The sequence below is a fragment of the Vidua macroura genome, chromosome 6, assembly GCF_024509145.1.
Source record: "Vidua macroura isolate BioBank_ID:100142 chromosome 6, ASM2450914v1, whole genome shotgun sequence".
Classification (NCBI taxonomy): Eukaryota; Metazoa; Chordata; class Aves; order Passeriformes; family Viduidae; genus Vidua; species Vidua macroura.
In genome coordinates, this window is record NC_071576.1 from 30282010 (window position 1) to 30305991 (window position 23982).

Here is a 23982-nt window from a genome sequence, read left to right on the forward strand (position 1 = left end):
GGAAGCACAGCTCCTGCCCCTACACTTGGATTTTTAACCAGTATATTTATCTTTTTAATAAGGTGGAATATTCCATTTTATGAAAAGGAAACAATGAAGCTATTCTGTTTATATATAACATATTTGTCTTACGGACTATGCTTTCCTCCTTCTTGTCTCCACTTGTGTGAAACCTCTTTAGATACTCTTCCGTTGTTCCATGATAAAATACATTAAATGTAAAACTGATTTTTTACTCTTTCTACTTTAGGCAACAACTGTGGAGTTAAAAGTGAGGGAAACTCATTCTAAAACATGAAACAAGTGGAATCTTGGTTTGCACCTACAACTCCATGTTTTCAATGTCAGAAAATAAAGTAAAAACTGTAAGTTTCATCTTAACTGTAAAGAATTCATGATTTGCAAGGGCTGATAATATAATATTTGCATAACATTTGCTATGCTTGGATTTTCTCCTGGTGAGACTGAAGTAATTAGCAAATATTAAGCTGGACAGCACTCCAAATCTTGGTTGCATCTGCAATTCTGTCTTGTTGAGGTGATGATCTGGTACAATTAAATTGCTCTCATCATTACTAGCTGCTCCTTAGCCAAAGTTTTGTATCTACTCTAGCTACAAAGCAGTAAACTGCTTATATGAAGTAGTAACTTATCTGTTACTACTTTATATATGAGTACTCATTGCAAAGCAGAACATTTCTGAAACTCTCTCCAGGGATTATAGCATTCTTCATCTACAAATTCTGAAATTGATTCGAAGAGAATGGTCTAAATTTTATTCTTATGTAGTAATTGACCAAAGGGAATATTCTTTTCCCAGCATCAAACTTGCAGTTTTCTTTCTAGCTTGACTGATACCTAAGTATTTAGAGATCATTTCTCTGATCCCTTTTTCTGGACTGTCTTGGGCATCCCATTCTAAATGTTGTTTTAGATTTGTTTTATTAGAAATAACTTTCATAACTGTAATACTATTTTTTTTATGGCAAGCAAATTTTTATATCTTTATATCACTTGGAACCAAGAACTTAACGCTTCATTTTATAAAATAGAAGTAATTTTATCTTTGAAAAATGGGCATTTTTAGCCAACGTTAGATTCCAGTTTTCTGCTCAAATCCACTTATGTATTGACAAGAGCATGAAATACATCAAGCATTCAGATGGAAGTATGCCACTGACATCAGCATGGAGTAACAAAAGGTATATTAGCATCATTGTGGATGCCAGTATGCAAGTAAAAGAGGATATCTAAAGAGCAAGGCTGGATGCTTTGAACAGAGCTCTGGGAGTTAAGATTCATTACTGTCTAGAATTGCAGAAGAAAATGTTTCCATGAAAGTTGTCACTACAGAACTTAAGAGAAAAATTTGCTTATTTCCCTGGACAATATCCTTAGTTCTACAAGAGGGATAACAGGTTAGATTATTAAATGTTTAAACAAGGTAGTACTCAGAATTATGACGTTTGGGTTTTTTGTTCGTTTGTTTCAGAAAATTTGTAATTATGTACCTTAGCTCTACAGTTTCTCAACAAAAGTGTCTGCTTGTCACAAACATCTATATTCCTAGTCTTCAAGTCAGCCATGAGGCTTACAATATAGTTTATTCCATGAAAGGCAATAATACAGTACTCAAATGTTATTTTGAATAAAAAAACACTTTCAGTGTTATGTTTGTTTTCCTGGATAGCCCAGCGATAAGTGCATTTGTCTGCTCATTTGTTGCTTTGAAATTTTGTATAGAAGTATCAGAGGATGGATGGAGCCCTGGGAATTTAGCTGTTCCTCTAGAAGTAATGATAACATCTATGGTAGTATTCTTGCTGTCAGTATCAGCAGTTGTGGTTGTGCTGTTTTGCTATTCCAATTCATGTTCATGACTCCTCTTCCCTCTCCAAGTACATAGTAGTGTCTTTTTCAGTGCTTTCTGAAACTATGATGTTTCAGTTTTCACTCAATGGGATCTTGCAATAGATGCTCCATCTGTGTTTTGAGGAGCTACTTCATTTTGCCAGGAAGTTGTCTCAATGAAATTGTAGCAAGGAAACACTGAGTGGCAGATGAGTGGTTTTAGTGTTTAAGACAGGAACGATGTTAACCGAAAGAATCATGGAAGCAGCCATGTGAAGATACAAATCCGCTTCTCCTGGAGAAGGGGAAAGATCATCCAGTAGTAAGTCTTGTAATTATTTGAATGGTGTTATTGAAATAATTCTCTTTGCCCCAGTGATAAAGTTTCTGTACTGCAATCCAGTATATATCCAATTTGCACTGTTATTGGAATGAATTTTTTCAGTATTCGTGCCAAGTCCTAGATTATCTGAACAGTTGGAAGCATAGCAGAGGAGTGTTGAACTAAATTGAAGGAGGTCAAAATCCAAGGACAGCAAGGGGACAAATGAAATGGACAATAATAAGAGAAACATATAGTTTTGAGAAGACCTTGAAGGTCATCAAGGTCATTAACCTAGCATTTCCAAGTCTGCCATTAAAGGTGGAGTGTAAAGGGAGGGAGGGATAATGGTCTTAGTTTCTTCTGATATGTCACTGTCAATGTATAATAGGATAATGGTAGTATAAGTACGGTTAACATACCAGGAATAGCCTAAAACCACAAAAATTGCTATGTCAGTGGAGGAGAACTCAAACCAGAGATTAGTCAAATGCTGTACTGATCTGTTCTGGGATTTTTTCCACATCTATCTCTAAATTCAGTTCTACCATTATGACCATGTAAATCTACAAGGTAATGATAGTTATCTGGTGTGCCATTAGGTGGCCATATGTATCCAACTTATTTATAGCCTGCAGGTTTGTTTTTTTTTTAATATCAGCTTGAAATATCTTAGCTTTCTGTATGTGTATAGCCTGTGTAAATATATAATCTTAATTTCTTTCCTTTGTTCACCTTCTAGTGATTACATGTGCAGGTTGCAGGTTGTCATAATTGGATTGTGCACCTTTTGGAGAGGTTTTGTGGTATGTAACTCCTGGCCTCTGTGTCACATGTATATTTAAATAAATATTTATTATTTAAACACTGTTTATTTGAATTTAATAGAAACTTTATAAAAAATTTAATTCTTTACTGTATTGGGTTATTTTTTCTGTAATCCATTAATTTAATAAGTCTATATAATAGTTTATGTTGCTATCATTTTTCTACAGTTTTGACATTCAGTCTCAGGGAGTACTCAGGGTGAATAGTCCCATGTGTAGAATACCAAAGATCAAGGCTCAGCTTACTGCTGTCACGCAGATGTTGCGCTGGGCAGACAAGCCCAAAATACAGAATTATGGCAAAAAGCCTGGAAGCACAGCTATGGATAAGGCATACTTGTAAGTTCTTTATACAGCACTGCATTCATCTAGTCACTTTGTTCCTGATTCTTCAGCTGCTTGGTTTAGAGGTAACTTTATACCGTGCTGCATATACATACTGTTTGTTTAACTCTGATCCAACCATTTAGTTGGTTTGTGCCTCAGTGTTCCCTTTTGAAAGTGAGAGTAGGACTTTCTTATTTTAAATTAGTGCTTCTGAAGTGTTACAGTTGGAAGGATAAGGGTCATTTATGTATGGAGAGAATATGTACTTTTAATGTAATTATGATACGATACTGGTGTTAAATTCACATACAAGAAATCTGACAGAAGAGTGAGACTTTAGACATTGTGGAATCTTTGAACTACCTATGCTGTGCCATAGTAGGTAAGTTAATGGAAGGAAAAAATGTTAATTATTCATAATGCTTTGCTGTACCATAAAGCTCAATTTATTGAGACTATAATTTGTTCAAGTTGCATGTAGTAGAAAAATATATCAGGAGTAATTAGTAGTATTCAGGATGTGATGAGGTAGATATATCCACAGAGGACAATTGAAAACAGTAGCAGTGTGGTATTGATTGCCTTTCAGAGGAAAAAAAATATCTTGTCTCTTTTCTAAATGTTAACAATTCAGAGAGAAAAATTCCCACTTGGGAAGAATACTTTCCAGGTTGCTTCATTGCCAGGTGTTCGACATTGAGTGGAGCCTTAGATGAATGAAGCTTATGGCAGCTTTTGGAAATGACCGACTCCAGGGAATCTTGGCTTCCTGCTGTGAAAGTTTCCATTTTCAAAGCACATCAGTTTCAGTGGGAATGTTCCACTGGTCCCATATGCTACTTCTGACAGAGGGGGAAGTTTTTAACGTGAATATGAGACAGCTACTGAAGAAGTTCCCTTGCTGCTAACAAAATGAATTTCAATACATTGCCAGTGAACAAGCGGCGTGTTCCCAACTGCTGATGGAATTTAACCCCATCAATTTTTAATGGAAATTTTGCTTTAATTTCCCTTTTTTCCCTGTTACCTTTTAGCTCCACTACTTGCTCCTGGTAGGACTTTTGGGTTCTGAAGTTGAATCACCCAAACAATATGCTAGTTTGATTTGAAATTCTTGCTATATTTTCCTCCCCTCCCTCATACGCTCTCTCCTTGACCTAGCAGCAGGAAGCCTTTGTCTGAGGTGTTCATCTGGAACAACTTTTCCACACTTGTTTTCATGTTCTGTTAGATTACAGGGCAGCAGGCCTACCTTTGAAGCTCCCTTCTCTTTTGTTTCTCTGCAGTGCACTCCAGTAATTAACTTTGTCCTTCTTTTATTTGTTCCAGTCAATCGCAGTCCACTCTGCTGAGCATCTTCTCCCAGGAGTACCAGGTTAGAAGTTTTCTCCTTTGTGAGGGTTGACAGGTGCCTAATTGAATGATGAATGTCCCTTTATTTCTTTGTAATTGAACTGCCAGCTTTCTGATTGGTTTGGAGGATGTTCCTTTTTCCACATCAAGCACCGCCTGAGTCTCAGTGGATGGCTGCCAAGCCTACCCATCCATCTGTCTAATAACATCTAGCCTTTGCTTATTTGGTGGACCTGTAATAAATTATGCTAAACCATTATTATTCTGACAATAATAATTTCCCTGTGTTGCGTGGTTCCATGTGCTAAATGTTTGCTGACTTGCACTGTCAGTGCTGCTTTCCATTGCTGACAGAGATGATGATAAATGACCATTGCTGGAGTGGCAGAAGGCAAGAGAGGCAGAAAATGGAGTCATTTATCATGAGATGACAGGTGTCAGTCAAGTGGCAAGTCTCTATGGAATTACTTTTTGTAGTTTTTCAAATAAGTTGTTTTTAAGCAATGTTCTTCCTGGTTAAAAATGCCAATTGAATTGTAAAACTAGAGTGTACCAGACTTAGATGGAATTGAATTGAGGGAAAATTAATACAAAGGTTGAAAGAGAGAACAAGTTTTTCTTTGCCCTCAGCAGCCTTCAGTAAACTTATTTAGATTCAATTATTGTGACCTTACTGCCTTTTACATGTGGTACATTGCAGTACAGTCTGAAGATGTTCAATTCAATAGGTAGATTGAATGTCATTTCTGTATGGAATCTAAAAGCATAGTTCACATCTATCAAAAGTGTAGCCAAGGGTTGTGTGTTTGTGTAGTCATGACTTCTGTTTTGATCTATGACACCTTTGTAAAAGTCCTGTTTTTTTCATTTTTCTAGAAACAAATCAAAAGAACACATGCCAAGCATCACACTGCTGAAGCTATCGAAACTTACTACCAAAGGTATGACCTCCCCACCCCAGTTAAGACTCTCATCATAGCTACTGATTTTTACAGCAGTTGTGAGTAAATTAACTTATGAAGCTGATTTTATATAACAATAAATTAAGAATTTGGGAATACAGAATGGTTCACGTAAAAATGTTTTTCACTGGAAATACAGAAATTTTTCAGGATTTGGTCATTCTGATTAAGAAAGAGTTTACTTCCCTGTCTCGAAGTCAGGATAAGCAAATATTTTTTCCAGTGTATGTGATCGCATTTATTATGTATTGCCTATAGTTTGTAATTTTTAGGATTTCTGTGTCAAGACTGATTTTGATGACTTCTTTACAGCAAGAGAGCTTGTTCTGTTGTGCTTGTTTAAAACAACATCCGTGTTACATTACAAAAAGTTACATATTCATGTATTGCCAGTTAAAGCACTAATTTTTAGATCACTCCTGTTTTATCAACAGAAGTGTCAGAAATAGTTTTTAAGGGAGGATGAAAACCTTTATGTCATTTTACAATTGTTTGCATCTTAAGCTAATAAACTGTGCTTGCTACACCTTGTAGTTTTTCTGTTAGTTCCATAGGCTTTACTAAAAATACTCCAGTGACATAATTGGGGCATAGTGATAACAGGTAAAGATATGCAATTAAAATACTACTTTGTAGACTGACATATCTGAAGAGCATGCATGGCAAGTGAATTCATACTTGTGATGTGTGATATTCGTGCTTAATACTAATCTGTATGAATCAAGAAAATAAACAAAGAGCCTTCATTTGTAAACAATTAAAGGTGCTTCTGCCAAAGTAATGTATTTAAAACTTAACCACAGCCTGATTATATCAGACACTGGTTTAGAATATTTAGTGTGAAGTGCACTAGTTTGGGTGTTTGATTTTGGTTTTTTAGTAGTTGTATTGTTTTGTAAAATTTGTACTGGATCGCATCACGCTTTTCCTAGGGTTGATTCTTGTTTAGGAAGAATACTGGCTTTAAATCTTGTTATGCTGATAACATACATATACAGTACTACTTTTAATTATTTTTCACTAGCACAGTTTTAGTGAAGTGGCTTGTGGTAATTGTAACTGCTACATAAGTAAGCCTTTTCTTAGAGTATCTGTAAATCACTAGTTCCAGCCTGAAACTTCAACCTAAAACACAGGACAAGATTTCGCTTTATGCAAAGCAGCAGTTGTAGTGGTGTCAGTAGGGTAGTAGGTATGATTAAGTTTGTCTCACATCAGGTAGGAGGATTTGGTCTCCTGTCTTCTTCTGTAGTCTGAAGTATGATAGCAGTACATAACTAATGCATTATGTATGAAGCTGTGTGGTAGTGGTAGGGAAAATCATTCTTTATGCTATTTCTGAGTATGTCATTCTGCAAGTGTATTAACATGGCTGAGTAAAATGCACATGTTTTAAAATCAGAGATGTTCTGGTCAATAGCTAAAAAACTCATTTCAGTCCTGTTTTAATAGATTTACTGTGTAGTATGTATAGGAGGCTACAGAAGCAGACAACTTGAGATAGAAGCCACTTTGAAATACTTCAGGCATAAATATGACAAACATGTCTTCTCCTCTGCTCTTCTGTAGCATCCACTTTACTGCTGTAAACCCCAGACTGAGTGCTATGCTCCTTAGTATTTCTGCCAACATACAAGCAGATAATTGTGCTGTCATTGCTTTCTTAGGTCAGAAGCTACCAGGTTTTGAAGGTAGACATTTCCAGTGGTCCCTGTTAGGGGCAAGTAAAATAGTTGAGTAGAGTAATTTCTTCTACTTGGCTGAGACTTACTAGACTGAAACTTAGGCAAGCACAAAGTACAAGAAGGATCAGCAAGTTTTCAAAACTGTATTGCCATCAGCATGTGAGACCTGTTAGTCTATAATGCAGTTGACAGAAGCATTAGAAATATATGACAGAAATTTACTTCATTCTCACTACTGCTGTTCGATGATCTAGATTCATGTTTGAGAACTTTAATCTCAAGTACATTTTCCTGGTTGTATATTTTGTGTATGATACCTCATTTTCTTCTGTTTTAAATTTACAATGTTTAAACATGTTTTGTGTTTTTTTTTTTTTGTTTTTTTTTTTATGTGTAACTGAAATAGTTTCCAGCAAAAAGCTTTTTTCATTTCCTTAATTCATAAAGCTTCAGAATAACTTGCAAGCAAAAAGCCGTCTATCTAATCTTATTTGAAGGGGTTTTATAAAGGTGTGCCACCCATTCCACAGAAAGGTAAAATGATAAAGAATTTTAATGTCTGTAACTAATGAGCAGAAGAGTGTCTTCTGATGGATAGATAATGATAGAGCTGGAAAGGCTGTGGCCTTCTAACGATGTCAGTAATGATGTGCTATGTGAATACAGATAGGATAAACGAGCAGGTTCAAATGTTGGTAACTATTGTTCTTTTCCACATGGCTGCAAAGCACAAAGTGGCTTCCAATATCATAGCTCCTTCCCGTCAGCTTCAGAACACGGGTTTCAGGTTTTATCGAAATGTAAATATCAAGCAGTGAAAGTAACAGAAGTGAGGAAAGCGACATTGTGTGAATTGATGGTCAGAAACATCATTCTGTAATACCCTCAACTAGAAGCATTAAGCCTTTGCCACTGATAGGATAATGACTTTCTATCAACCTTTATTGGATCCTAAATATTTCTTGTTTTCTTTGTAGAATATTAATTGTTAGACTGATTTCACTAAAGTAAGCCTTTAGTATTTAAATTACTGCCCAGTTGATAAAATCTGGAATAAATTTGAGAATTTTTGTTTTTGTGTGTACCAGTGAATTAGATAAGATATACAGTCCATCTTCATAGTTGGAGGTCATGTGGAACCAAAAATCTTTATTGTGAATAATAGAGGTTTATTTGTCTGTGATGCATCTTTAAGTAGTACAGATATAATTTATTTATGTGTTATTAAGCCCCATTTTTTTAAATTTCTTGATATATTGGGTTTTTTACCAGTGCCTTCATTGAGATGGATATATTTTGCAGATTAATAGAATAGGAGACAACCCTGGAGAGACAGTGATTGCTTAAAATACTTACTTTTTAAAAGATTTCCCTTTAAATACTCTGTAATGGGGTGTTTTCCCTCAAATGAAAAAGATTCACAAGGGATGCTGACATGTATAAACTGGTCTTTTCTTGCCACTGCAAAATTACCTGGCTTTGTCTTGTCTAGGTACCTGAATGGGGTGATGAAAAATGCAGCTGCCCCAGTATTACTGGACCTGGCCAATGAGGTAATCATCTTTCTTTTTTCTTTAATCTTCCAGTGTAAAACCTGAGGGGCATATCTATAGTGACTTTAGTGAGAAATGTGATTAACCTAAAAAAAATGGTTTCAAGGCACATTAGACATTTAAAATGGTTCCCCAGTCTGTTAGTACTTAAAATAATTAGACAAAAAGCCACATTTATTAATAAATCAGTTCATGTAATTAGTCTTTTAACTTCAAGGCAAATTTGTATTTTGCTGAAAATTTCCAAAAGACTGCAGGTCTTTATTGCGTAAACTTGCTAAAAATTCTTACATTGATTAAATTGAGTTGTATCAGTTTGATTCCTTGCCTTTAATAACAAAACCCATCTAAGTTATTACTATTTCCTAGTAATAGGAAGGCTTAAAACAGATAATTTTCCTGACTCCATTTATTTCTGTTCATATGGATTAGAGGATGCCTAATGAAACTGCTTAAGATAAAGCACTTTAGGAGAATAAATTCCTCAGTGTATGAAAAGTTCTGTATGGATGCCATTAAAGTCTTGACAAATTTATTGATGCCGTTTATTAACTAGAATATGAATTTGCCTTGTTATACAAGGTGTTATTTGTATTAAAAACTGCTATCTTAGCACTACATTAAAGAAGAGGTAAAAAGTTTGAACAAATGGCAAGTAGTTTCCTAGAAAAAAAATTAATTGATGAAATACCTGGTTTTTAAACTCTAAAATATTTATTTACTGTAATAGTAACAGTACAATAGTTGATACTCCCTGGAACTGCTTATGCAATCCTCAAAGGGATAGAATGAAATATATGCTGTTTTGTGTTGCATTTTAATAGAAAATGTAAGAAGGAAGCAGAAAATGAGTGTTTGCATTAAAAATGATATGGCACTGTGAACATTAAGTGTAGCAATAGCAGCAAGTTCTACATGTTACATTAGTAAAAAAGAATGGTTTTTCTCTCATGTACATTGCTGCAGCCAGCAAATGAGCGATTACCTATCAATTACTTGAAGGTTTTAATGGTCTGTGAAGTGTCTGTGTGACCTGATCATACAGTTAGCATAGAATCAAGAATTTATTTCAAATTAGTGGTAATGTGTAGCTTCTTGCCGTCTCTGGAAAAGACAAGTCTTGAAGTACTGAGAATAGAATGTACTTTACATAAATAAGTACAATCTTACTAAGAATTTAGGTAAACATCCCAATGGATGATATATTGCACCCATATTATATGGGAACTGTCATAAAAATATTTCAAGCACAGAGTAATATATCTGTTACTGCTTCTTTGTATATTTTTCGCATTGATTTAGAGATGATGCATATAATTTCTGACTCCAGTGAGCATATCTTTGTTTATATTTCACTAATGCATTTTTGCAATTCAGATCAAAGATATCTGCAGTTCAGAAATAAATAAAAATTAAGTCTAAGAGAAAGGGGAGATACATAAAAAACGTATTTGTTTCTGGTTTTGTAGTAGCAGGTATATCAGAAAGGCAATGCTTTTTGTGACTGCCACCCAATGCATTAGGGAAACGTGGCAATAACCAGCACCAGATTACTGCTTCCAAACAATCAAGCTGCCATTTTTATGTGATAGTTAATATTTAAATGACATACTCTTGCATCTGCTGACAATTGATGTAATGGTAATACTTTATGAGTCAATATATATTTAATCAGTGGAAACTGTAAAAATTGATGAGAAATATATAACATAGCTGTATTACATACAGTATGTAGCAGCTCTGTTAAATAGGAAAAGCTCCATATTGTTATCTTTTGGGGATGTTTTTTGAGGGTTTATAAAAGTACTTCTAAGTCTTTTTTTAAAATGAAATTATTTGTCAGCTGTTCATATTATATATGTAGTACAAAAAGACTAAAATCACATTTCTGTTACTAACAATAAAATTAGTCACTGTTCTCTTCATGCAAATATTTTCAAGTGAGATTTGAAGCACTATGAATTTTACTTACATGCTAAATTCTGACATGAAGCATGATGGCCCTATTTCAAAGAAAGATGGACACATGATTAATATGAAAATTAGGGCGATGCAAGTACCTGAACTAATAAGGTAGTCCTTATTCAGGCTGGACTACCTTCAGTAATTTCACCATTTTTCATGTGTCAGCTCTGATGTGGGTTACTGGAAATAAGCAGCTCCATGGAAAGCATTTCTCTCTACTTGGGGAATTTAAGGCCATCCAAGTACATACATATTTGGAAAAATATGTATGCACAAATGGAGTTACCATTTTGTGTAGTTACTAAATCCAGATAAAATTTTTGCACTAACAGTGAACTTGAAAAGATGTCAAGAAAAATTCATTGTGACAATGTGTGATCAAGTTTTTCTGTCTCATAGTTAAAATTCAGTAAAGCAGTATTTTAATGGTATCTAAAAAGCTATTGTAATTTTCGGAGCAACTAGGTTATACATTTTTCATACATATAAGAAAAGTTGAAATGAAGGGCTAGCTTTGTTAAAAATCAAAATATAAACTCTGAAGTAATTTTGACCAAGCCCAACACATCTACTAGAGATATTGATGCTAAGGATATGTGGTATCACTTGATGGGTACCACATGAACAGGGATTCATACATAGGAAAGGATCACCACTTCTTTTTCTTGATGGATAACCTTATAAAAGGGATTTCATGGTCATCTTTTACAAAGAGTGGTTCACGTGCAAAATGTACAAATATAATAACCAGGATTTTATGTTGTCTACTTTATTTGGTTTTTCACTGGTACTGTGGATTACTACCACACATTTGGTGCAAATAGTTGAGTTCGATAATGGGAAAAAGATCCTCTTTCCTCTATTTTGCTCATTAATTTTAATCTACAAATATAGTACAGTTCTGACATGTGTGCATGTTACCTCCTGACATACTGTTTTTGTTTTTGTTGGGCTAAGGTGGACTTTGCCCCATCATTGATGGCTCGTATTGTGTTGGAAAGATTTCTACAAGAGAAAGAACAAGCCATCCGTAAGTATCTTAGCTGGCTTTTTTTTTTCTTTTGTATTTTATTATTTTTAAAATACTTTTTGTTTCCACTTTTCTTCTGACTACAATAGAAAAATAATCACAACAACACTGGAAGTGAGATAACAAGGGTAACATTTTAAGTTTGGTATGTTCATCAGTTAATGACAGTTAAACTGTATGTAAGAAGAGCAGCCACAATTTAATACTATTTAAACAAATCTTTTTCCTCTTAGATTTCCAGAATATTTGTTCCTCCAGTAAAATAAAGGGTATGGGACTCATACCAAATTTATATTTTTAAAATTCTGTGTTTTAGAAGTCAGTAATTGCTGACAGTAATTCCTAAGATAAACCTAAGCCGCTTTTAATTTTGCAGGAATGTTGCTAGTGTATACAGAAGTGCATTTAACTGATCTCAGTACAAGAAAATAAAAAAATGGAATGAAAGGGAAGAAAAGAATAGAGCTACAGGAGGAGGTTCAAGCCTAAATTAATTTGCCACTGAAAAAATACATTTTGTTATTTTCTCTGTGTCAACTGCATGATTAAAACCGGCTGTTAAGTGAGCTCTGGGGATGTGCTCGTAAAAGATTTATGAGTAATATTCAATGTGATATTCAAAGTGAGTCATGAATATCAGGGTAATTGCTCTCAGTGCTGGCTCTTTTACTAGGCAGGAGTTTGTCAACTGCCCCATAAATATTTGCCTAGTCTCATGTAAAAAAGACAATTTCATCTTCTGCATTTTTATTACCTAGTGTAATGTTTACCTTTGGAGCTTGACTATGGCAGAATAGGTAAAAAGCTTCAGAATATGCTTTATGTGTATAATCTTCTCTTTTTGAAAGCAAAAGATAATACCTACTAAAATATCATGCAGTAGCATATGGTGGATTTTGTCAGGGATTTTTCCTCTGGTTTTCTTTCAATCTTTACAGTTATCAGTGACTGGTGGCCCAGTTACCTTCTGAAGGTTTCATTTGAATGAATTAAGTACTTCCCCTAAAAATTCAATATCATTTCAATAGATGTAGCCTCTAAAGTAACCTGCAGTGATGCTTCATGAGCAAATCACATGATGTCAGAATGGTATGGTTTCGATTTAATCAAGAAAGAGATTAAAGTGGATGTGTGTTATTTTCAACTTCGCCGCAGCACCACCATTTGTCAAAGTCAACCTTCTGATTGCTTTGGACCTACTGCTATCCAGGTCCTGTCAAAATAGTAGTCTGCACATTCTGAAGCAGGTAGGCTGACCAATGGAGAGCAGTACAAGCACAGTAAAGCAAAATTAATCATAAAATTTTCTGACTATTAATTAATCTTTATAATGATATCTTAAGTAATTTTCTTTTTGTTTTGTGTCGTCTTATACTGCACAGTCAAACAGAATATAATTTTTGTACTGTACTCCAGATTTCATACAATTGTGTTGCTAGAATTAGGTGTCTTGAGCGAGTGTGCCAGGAAGGAGCACAAGCACATTTAGAAACATGTTTAGAAAGAGGCATTCTAAGAATGTGGCTTCTGGGGATAGGATACAAATTGTTTATATAGTGCTGTGTTCTTGAATTACACTGTAATTAGATATAATGAAATAAATCCTTATTTTGGAGCATTTTTAGATTTCATAGCTGCTTAACTCAGTGACAGTTTTGTTGTGATCTATTTTGAGGGTTTTTTCCAAAGTGAATTTGCAACACTTGACTGGGGTGTAGATTTTACTGTATAAAACACGGTGAAGTCACTGTTTGTTATATGGCTGTCACTGTTTGTTATATGACTTGTAATCTAAATGTGGAATGATGAAAAATCTTTTATGGTGATCAAAACTGTGAAGAATCAGTTTTGGCATTGGCTTTTAGTTGTACTACATAAAAATATTCTGTCCTTCATAGTACATTTTATTTTTTAATTTTCATTAAAAGATACATGCCTTGTGTTGTACATTATATATGTGGGTGTGGCAGGGGAATTGCAGTGTTGTTACAGTACTGTGGAGTTGCTAAACTCATTTTACAGAATGAGCTGTGAGATATTCAGGCTTCTATTCTGACACTTTCTTCCCCTCACAGCAGTGACCTGGCTGGCCTTCGGCAATGAGATTCAATGCACATGGCTCCGCAGTCAAATCATCAAATTTCCCTGTGTGTATATTAGAGTTTTGTAATGTGTTTCCATTATGAAACAATGCGGGGATAATTGTCTTTGGTAGCAATTAGCTAACAGGTTTGTTCAGTGCTATTGGCAGAGGCATCCATCATCCCCTCCCTGACCACACTTTTTTGTCTACTGTGGACTATGGAGATCAATAGAATTCTGTATAGTGGAAATCACCCCAGCTTTAATGAGCTGCAAGTCTCAGTCAGTCTTGGTTTTGTATTTTTAATTTTTCCCCTTTAAAACTGAAAAAAGCTTTCCCGCAGGGAGAGGAAAGTACTGTAGCTGTACTATTACTTTCACTAATCAATTCATAGTTCTAAATTGTTTTGCTTCTACAGAAATGTATGGATGAGAGGGATGAGGAGAAACACACAGCTTATTGCTCCAGCAATATTGCTCCATTCAAATAAAGCAGGTCCTTACTAAAGTAGAGCAGTGCAATAGTAATTGCACTGCTCTACTTCAAAAAGTAAAAAAAAAAGTAATTTTGACTCTCTTGTATTAAGAATTTAAACCATAGAATTACACAGTGCAAAGGATTAAAAGACCTCATGTAACACAAATAGTATTTTAAAAAGATGTACAACCACTTTACAATAATCTATTTAGAATAGAAAGAAAGTGTGTTTTGGCTTCCCTTTTAAACTCAGCATGTTGTATCAGGTCAAAGTTGTTTATAGTATGTGTGTCTTAAAAGTGGAAGTTTTTGGGAAGGAGTTTTTGTTTCTGAATAATCAGTACCTAGAAGAGTAAATCTGTGTGCTAAGGAATATGGAAATAGAATTATCACTGAGCAGGAACATGTTAATTTCTATTTGCCAAAGGAAAAAAAGATACTTTTATAGAAAGATGACAATACTAATGATAGACAAGTTTTCTACCAGGTGACCTGTAGTACCAGGAAAGGAGCTTGTCATTAGAAAATTTAGAGTAAATACCAGTATGATACCTTCAGTATTTCTTTTAAATTAAATGTGGAAAGTAGGCTTAAATTCTGCCCAGGTAGTTTAAGTAGGGTGGGAATTCAGTGCAGTGGAAAGTTTTACACATTGTAGCCTAGTTTTCTTCCATTCCAGAAAACAATCTTCTTGATTTGATAGCCTTTTATTTTTCATTTTCCAGTAACTTTGATCTAGAGGTAGAGATTACTGTAGTATCACACCAAATTCCCTATTTAAATGGTGTATTGTTGTTCCTATCAAAAAAATCTTGAATTCTCTTAGTTTTCTTTTGCATAAAGTAATAGAGCTTAGAATTGACCTCTATACTGCTTATTTTAAGTATATCAAAAGACAATTTTGCTATAATAGCCATGACTCCATATGTCGTAAATGACAAGTTCACAGTTTCTGTGAATAAAATACATCCTTTTAGTGTTTTCACTATTTGGGTGTGAGCAGGAGAGCCTTGTGTGCCAGTTTTCAGTTTGTGACCGCCTTCAATTTGTTTTGGGATGCTGTACAATATGAAGAATGTGCTCTATGTATCCTTTGACTTAATCAAGTTCAAAACAGGTTATTTAACCAAGCACTATAATAATTCTTTTTCCTATTACCTTACTAGAGCTCTCAGATTATTCTATAAATTTATGGAAGATTAACTCCAAACAAAACTCTGGGGCCAAGGAGAGGTAGTGCCTTACATAAGCGTAATGAAACCTTGTAAATGTAACATCACGTATTATAGTTATCTCTGTATCCTAAAAGGAAAAAATAAAGTCAATGATGTTGTTAAAATAGATAAATTCTGTACTTAGAATCCTTTTAAGACATTGAATTCCTGTTGTTGAATTCTGTGGTGCAAACCAGTATTCTAGTTATGGTCTAATAAATGCTAAGTAATGGAGATTATGGCTTCCCTCAATCTATTCGCTCTGCTCCTTTTCATAAAGTTCAAGTTGCTGTTGTCCATCTTCTTTGCCACATCACAGTACTGGCTCGTATTCAGTTTGCTGGCCTACCTTCAAGGGCCTCCAAGTTCTTCTCTGCAAAGCTGCTCCCCAGCCAATCCATCTCAGCTTGCATTGTTGCTGGGATTCCTCCTTCGCAGGTATAGAACTGCGCATTGACCCTTTCTAAATTTCATGAGATTCCTGCTGGCCCACCCTTTAGCCTGTCTAGGTCCATCTGAATGCCAGCCAGCCTTGCCTCCTGATTGGTTGTCTTTTGCATCCTCCAGGTCATTGTTGAAAATGGCAAACAGGAATGGAAATTGTTGATAGCAGCTACATAAAGAAGAAGAAGGACAGAATCTTACACCTTTCTTTAATCTTACTTTTTCCATCCTCTTCTTATTTACACTTAGATAATAATGTAAAATGCAATCTCAAGCTGCTTCTCTATGACTACCTGCTGTGGATTATTAGCATGTAGATAAGGTCAAAATATCCTTCCATCTTCCTCTGCTTTTCCTAGCTCTTGAATAAACAGCTTGAAAAGGTAAATTAGTATCATCAGGCTTTCTACACTCAGCTCTTGGTGAATTTTAAAAAGAAACAAGATGCCTTTTATATGCTGAAGCTTATAAAGCATTGAGCAGTTGTGCAGAGCAGTGCTGGTATCTGTTGGAATACATCAACATCTACAGTCAACTAGCCCAGTGAAGACAGACGGCAGGAACAAATTGGACAACAGTTCTGAAACAAGCATTCTGCAGCATTTCAAACTGCACAGTAGAGATATAACTATTACTGAATTTTAGAAACTATTTTTAGTAAAAGGTGATTAAAAGATGTGACTTCAAAATTGTCAAGTATATCTATGCAGCATTCATAACATAATCTGTCTATCCTGAACATTGCCTAAATACGAGTTCCTTGTATGTCGACAATGCTTAACATACATAAAATTATTTTCAAAGTTGTATCACCTCTCCCAAAAAGACATACATAACTTTTAGAAATTATTTGCAACTCTGAAGAAGCTCTTTTGCAATAATCTCAAATTGCTTCACTCTCCAGGAATTAAAATATACATTTGATTAAGTCTTATTTCACATTTTTCCTTATTACACAGTGTTTTCTACCTGAGATATATACAGTGTAGGAATGCACTTCATCTTCCAGAAATGTATTAACATTGACTAATTATCAGAGTGAACTAATGCAGAATCCATGGAAGCAAAGATTTGTTTTCAGGCAAGTAACCTGGATTTATGTTAAAATACAGCACATTTAAGAGAACTTGCTAAGTGCCTGAAAAATATAGACATTCAAGAAGGCAAATCACTAGTCTTTTAGGCTCTGAAAACACTGATTGCAATATGTTGCTGATTATAAAAACAATCTTGAATGTAACACTGTCTTCATTTTTATGTCTATTGAATTTGCAAAAACTTAAGTTACAGTAGGTTGCTTTCTAGTAAAAATTACAAGTGCACAGTAGGTCTTGGCAATGTTCTGTTGTGCTTGTTTGCATGTGTTTTTCCACATGGATGAAATTTTGTTCATGCCAACTAGTATCTGAAAGCAAGAGCTTTTTGCTTAAGAATCTTTTGCACAGTGGCTTCTGATTGTGGTCTATTAAGTTTGCATTCTGTTGACTGACTGCTCCAAAAGATAAAATGGCATGAATTAGAGGTTCTTTGCATTTGCACACATATTATTAACACATAGATTTGAGAAAGTCTCATTTTTAGCACTGACTAATGATAGTATTTCTAAACAAGCATTTGAAATTGCTCTTAACTTTTCGCTTTTTCCATCTTCCTGTCTTTGATTTCATACTGATAAGGCAGAATATTTTTACAAAGGTATGGAGAGGAAGTATACCAGATGTTTAAGCTGTCCTCTCACAAGCAGAAGTTCTTTCTCTGGGAAGAACCAAAAGTTTTAGATATCTCATTATTGTTTATCTCTTGCTTGACTATAGGAAGCATCTGTATTGCTTTAGTTGCATTGGTGAGAAGGGAAAGCGGTGGGATAGGGACAGCCCTCAAAGCTGATTAGTTGAAGTAGTAAAAACAAATTCTACATCTTTAAAACACAAAATATTCCTCTACTTCTATGTCCAGAATGGATTCTGCCTCTGAAATTGCATTACGCTCCCATTTTTTTTCAGATCTGCTTGTCAGTATTTCACTTTTTCTCATTTGAACTATTTATTTTTCACTATGAGACTGACTGTTAACAACTTGATTTTTTATTTGCTCTGTAATAGTGTGTCATGTACGGATGCTGTTACAGAACAGGTCTCATGCAGGTATTCAAAGCAAATTTCTCTTATAGTGAAAACTGGCAAATTAATTAAAACTATTGTTGAAGAAATTGGAGTGATTCTAGAATCCCTAAATTGGAAACATACAAGTACCTTATTGCCAACAGTGCGATAGAAACAGGAGAATGTGTCTGCAATGCAAAGGAATAGTTTTCGTGTCACCAGTTCTACTGTGTGTTTTCAAAATGAATACTGACAATAATTTAGTGAAGCACCCCTAGTCTGTCTTTTCTTTTTGTAAAGAAAAGACAGACTAGGGGTGCTTCACTAAAAATATTTTTCACTAAAATATTTTTGCTTCCACTTACTCTGGTCAGCATGCACAACTGAAGTGAATGATGCTTACAAGTTTCTAACCACTACATACCACCTTCTTCATGTTCTTGAAATAGTGGCTTATTCAGTGGCCATTCTTGAGTTTTGGCCCAAATACTATTCTCAGTTTGCAAAATAAATATTTGAACCATGAGCAGGTTAATTAACTTGGCCACAGACCTGTGGCAATTTTGTATCAAAGCAAAGACAAAAAGTCAATTGTAAACTTGACAGGCATGGATTCGTGAGGGCTAGACACTTCTGAATCCACACATGCTGATTCCTTGCTTCCTCTTTAAGCTAGAAAGGGAAAAATGGATGAACACAAAATGAAAGGCAATTTTTCTTCTTAACCTCTGTAAGTCTATTGTCCACTTTTTCAGAGAAAATTCAGCTTTTCCATAACACTGAGCAAGGTTCAGTCTTCCCATTTCTGTATAAACGTCTGATGAATGCAGCCTCAGTAGTGCATTGATAAATGGGTGCTAGAGAGAATTTTTCTTGAAATAGTATTGCTGAGAAAAGCTGTTTGCCTTCAAATCCTAAAACTTTCCTTTCTTTGGACTATTCCAACTTCTCTTTCTATAGAAGAGAATATATACTAGAGCAAGCCTATGTCTTAAGTAGGTACTTGGTGTATGCATACTTGGTGTTAAACATTGCACATTGGCGAGCTCCTTGAGCAATGTCACCTCAGTTTTATGGTCATGGCCATCAACTAAATTAAGTTGGTTCTGTTTGTAGAATTGCATATCTTTGAACTCACAAGAGGAAAACATTCTTCAGCATGAGATGTGTTACTTCCATAGCAGAGTTAATAAAATCTGTGTAAATATTGCAGCTTCAGCCTTAGTTTATCAATAGCAGTAGGAATGGGCCTTGATGTCTTCTCTAAGAATGCTGTTCATTGTAAATAACTCAATTTGAACTTTTCTTAAGACCTTCCCCTAGCATATATGCAGCACTTTGCTGAAGTGTGAGTATTAAATCCCTGGAACATCTTGCCATCAGTTTTGTCTCAAGTAACTACAGCATCCAGGTACTTCATATTGAAGGTGCTAAAAAAGCAGTGCATGGCTTAACTTCGTTCTGCTTCAGAATTGACTGCTTAAGCAAAAAAGCATAAAAATAAATGGGGTGCCAAATGCAGTGTACCTGAAGAGTGTCACTAAAACATCTCAGTTAAAAAGCTGACTATACAGCAAAACACAGGGGCAGTCATCTGAAAGGGTGATCCAAGTATTTGACATCCTCAGGACTATCTTAAGACAATGAAAAACACCAAACAAAACAGTAAAAATCATTTGAAAAAGATATTTAAAACCCAATAAAAATCAATTTGCTGAAAGCTGATGTTAGGATTTTTTTTTCCCGTGTAGGATCCATGACCCTGAAAACTCTATTTAGGTTATATGTTTAGTCATTCAGTTAAAATAAAACAAACTTCTTTTCTTTTCATTTTAGGTCTCCTTAATCCAAAAAATACAGATCCTTCAAGCAATAACTACCTAAGTTTAATTGCTTCTTTGTCTAAGGAGATTGGAAACCACTCTTTGAAAATCAGAAGAAAGTAAGCAGGTCAACAAAGTATAATGCTGCCAGCTGAGATTTCTTCTGATTTTTAAAAGAATAATTTAGGTGGTTTACACTATGCAAAAAATGCCTTTAGGCAGAACCTTTAGGCAGAAGGGGAAGATATGTCATCCGAGCTTTACTCAGTCACATTGTTTTGTGGTTGCAGCACAGTCAGCCCTGTGCTCTCTGATGCCTTTGAGACTTATTCAGCTGAGCAGAAAAACTCTGGACTCCTTCTGCAGTAAACCACAGCTGTAAAAGGGAGATGTTGATGGACTGAGGAGAGTTCACTGGAGGGCCACTGGGATAGCAAAGGCGATGGAGCACTTCCCCTGTGGGAGAAGGCTGTGGGAGCCAGGCATTACTCAGCTGGGACAAGAGATGGTTTCACAAGGAAAGAAGAGCAGCCTACTGGTACCTGTGGGGATGTTATTAGGAAGATAGGCTGTAGACAGTAGTGACATGATGGAAGATTAGAAATAGGTATAAACTAAAACATGAGATGTATACAACTTAACAAGATTTAGTAACTTTTATGGTCCATAAATGTTACATGTTCTGCTTTTTGTTTTGTTTTTGCTAAAGTTTTGCTAAAGTACATGTTCAGTACTTAGAAAATAAATTTCTTGAGAGATTTTAAGGATGAAGGTTTTCTTGTATAATTGATTCTTGAACTTGTTTGGTAAGCCTTGAGATTATGCTGTTAAAATAATTAAGACTGTTATTGAAACTTTATTGCATATGTATGACAAAAGAAAGAAACAAGATCTAGAGGAATCTAGTGTGATTATCTAGAGGAAAAGTCCTACAGGAGATTGAAATTGAACATAGTAACTGTAATTATCTAAAAGGAAGTCTATTACAGTATGATAAAACTGTCAAAATAATGATTGAGAGCTGTAACAAATAACACAGAAGATCAATAAAGCTAATCTTACGTCATAGCTTGAGAATCTAGGAATTGTATTTTGACCTTAGTTCAAAATAGAGCCATTCAAACATATTTAATAAATGAGTTACAGTACTTTTTCTTAATTAAAAATTAAAATTCTTCCCGATTGTTTTCTCCAGTGAAGTAGGGAATATGTTTCCTGTCCGCATGGTGTGCATGTTATTTTACTGATTGCTTATTCTTTTTAGGGAATTCTTATTTGATTTCGATCTGTTCATGTACACAAATTTTGGGATTTTTCATGCAATTTGCTTTCTTTTCCATTCAATATAGGATCTATCCTCCGTATATTCTATGATATCTGAATGCCTTCCAGTTGTGTGTTAAGCTGCATGGCTACATCTCTTGTTTTTCTCTTTTCTCTGAAGGAGAAAGTGTTTGGTTTAGTGGGAATGCTGGCTTTGGCTGGGGTAGCACTAACTATTTTCAAGTGGATGGTATGGGGCTGTGTTTTGGAATTGTGCTGAACACAGAGTTGATGATACAGAGATTTTTTTTTATTGCTGAGCAGGGCTTAGACAGAGACAAGGCCTTTTCTGCTTCTTGTACTGTCAGGCTGGTGAGGAAACTGGGGGTGCATGGGAGGCTGGGAAGAGACACAGCTGGGACAGGTGACCCCAGCTGACAAAAGAATATTCCAGACCATGTGACATCAAGATCAATAAAGTGAGAGGAAGAAGGAGGAAGGGGATACATCTGGAGTGATGGTTTTTGTCTTCCCAAGTCACTGTTACCCATCATGGGTCCCTGCTCTCCAAGGGATGGCTGAACACCTGCCTGCCTTTGAGAAGCAATGAATTATTTCCTTGTTTTACTTTCCTTGTTTTTCGCTTTCCATATTAAACTGTCTTTATCTCAGCCTGTGAGTTTTCTCACTTTTACCCTTCCAGTTCTCTCCCTCATCCTGCTGGTGTGGTAGTGAATGAGCAGCTAGTCATTATAGTTTTCAGAAAACTCACTGACAATGCATTTCTTCTAACTGCCCTCCAGCAGGCACTTACCGATAACCTTTACCCATCAATCTTTTTGTGTCCCAAAGAAATTCTTAAAAGAAATTTTTAAAAACCTGCTTTTGTTTTGTATCACTTCCAAAATGCTGATCCTTTTTTTGAGAATTGCTTGGTTTCCTTATAATTTTGAAAACTAACAGTGCTAGATATCCAGCATTTTAAAATCCTGTGACATCTTTGACCCTGATAAACATCATGTGTCTTTGAATAAAAAAAAAGGTTTAAATTTAAATGCTTTCTTCAGAATTCCTATGAGTGTTCTGACACACAGCAGAAATGGTAAGCAGGCATTGTCTTTTTTGGTATCCCTTTTTTTGTGTCTTCTAAAGTAAATGTTTCTTTTCCCAAATTTTATGTGTTTCTTTAGACCACTACTGATTTTATTCTGTCTTTGAACTCCTAATTCTCCCAGTGTTTTTGAGATAGGAGGACAGAAATTAGTGTAATAGTTCCAGGTGAGTCTGAGCAGGAGTTATCCGTTATGAGGACATGCGTTACTGCATATTATGATTCGGCAATATTTTGTGTCTTGGGCTCTAGTGTCTCTGAAGACATAACCTCCAAGTGCTAAGCCCCAGTTTCTTCACCTTTCAAACAGTGGAATTGCATAATTCAGATTAAATTTACACTAGGAGTTGCAGTCCCAAGTATCTTTTTGGGAAATGCAACTCTGTCTATTCCCTATTGTTGTTTTCTTTAGGAAAGCTACAAACAACTGAAAATGGATGTAATAGAAACAGCTTTTTAAAATAATTTTGAGTCCTTGGCAATACAATTAATCCCAAGCTTAGTTACAAGACTGTAGAATTTCTTGCCTTTCTCAAGTTCCCAAATCAGATTTCCATTTACTTTTCTGAAGAATTTTCTTCTTCCTGCTTCAGGGCTGATTCTCAGTGCTTTCCCCTGCTGATCTCATGTGACAGAACTGTTTACTTGCATTCAGTATCAACATTTGCTTGACTTACATTTAATTTTACGTTTCTTTTCAGATTAGTAAAACAATTCAGTAGACAGAATGAAGAGGCACAGGTGTCACTTATAAAATCCTTTTTTTCAATCTGCTATTGAAGCATGTATTCATTTAGCCTTTTCTCTGAAATTCCATTGCTTTTCTGTCCATAAATTAAATGAGAGCCCAGCCCTGAAAATACTTATGCAAGGCCATCATGTGTTTGACCTGAAGCTTGTAGCTATGTAGAGCTGCAGTTTTTCAGTAGTTGCCAGTTTACTCAGATTCATCGTCAGGATTGTAACATGAGTTTGACATATTTGAATCCTCTATAACCTCTTCACTTAACTTTTGTTAGGTTCTTACAAAACATTTTAAACAACCTGATTTAGTAGGTGTCAACCTATGTCATACCACTGTTAACTTTTCTTGTGAGGAAATTGACATGTATTTCTCTTGTTCGAAGAGTCTAACCCTTGACAGGGCTTTGGGATTTTTCTCTGCTTGTGTCTGTGTGACTAGTGTGTTTCCTTGGCTACTACTAATGAACTTCAACAAAGATTTTATATAACAATTCATTTTCTTTAATTTTCTTTTTTATGACATGCCCAAAAACTGCAAGAGTTTAGTGACGTATCAACTTTTTGCAGTGGTATGGGTCATTCCTTAGTGTATCAGCCACTTAAGCGCTTGTTGGAGTGATCATTAAAAACATCCTGTAGTGGATATAGACTTTATTGTATAATTCCCTAATCACTGCTAACTTATCTTAGCATATAATTGGCACTAATATTTACCCCCTTTTAAGTTTTCTCTATGATTTGTTAGTGTGTTATTTCACCATGTAGGTGAATAGCATAAATTAAAGATTAAATCCTTGCCTAGAGAAGCTTATTTTCCTATTAACGGAAAATCATTACACCTTAGTG

The 23982-nt window shown here is 35.2% G+C and overlaps 1 protein-coding gene across 3 annotated transcripts in view; it reads left to right on the forward strand.

The window, feature by feature from the left end:
- Positions 1–23982, forward strand: part of CDIN1 (CDAN1 interacting nuclease 1) — a 125028-nt gene that overhangs the window by 21528 nt on the left and 79518 nt on the right. Inside the window, exons 2-8 of one of the 3 annotated variants that reach the window (XM_053981057.1) lie at positions 251–365; positions 2916–2979; positions 4657–4702; positions 5557–5621; positions 8820–8880; positions 11803–11875; positions 13951–14022. In XM_053981057.1, coding sequence (XP_053837032.1) covers positions 8836–8880; positions 11803–11875; positions 13951–14022 — 190 coding nt within the window. In that variant the 5' untranslated portion in view covers positions 251–365; positions 2916–2979; positions 4657–4702; positions 5557–5621; positions 8820–8835. The remainder of the gene's footprint in view (positions 1–250; positions 366–2915; positions 2980–4656; positions 4703–5556; positions 5622–8819; positions 8881–11802; positions 11876–13950; positions 14023–23982) is intronic. The other 2 variants (XM_053981055.1, XM_053981056.1) reach the window with 2 other exon arrangements.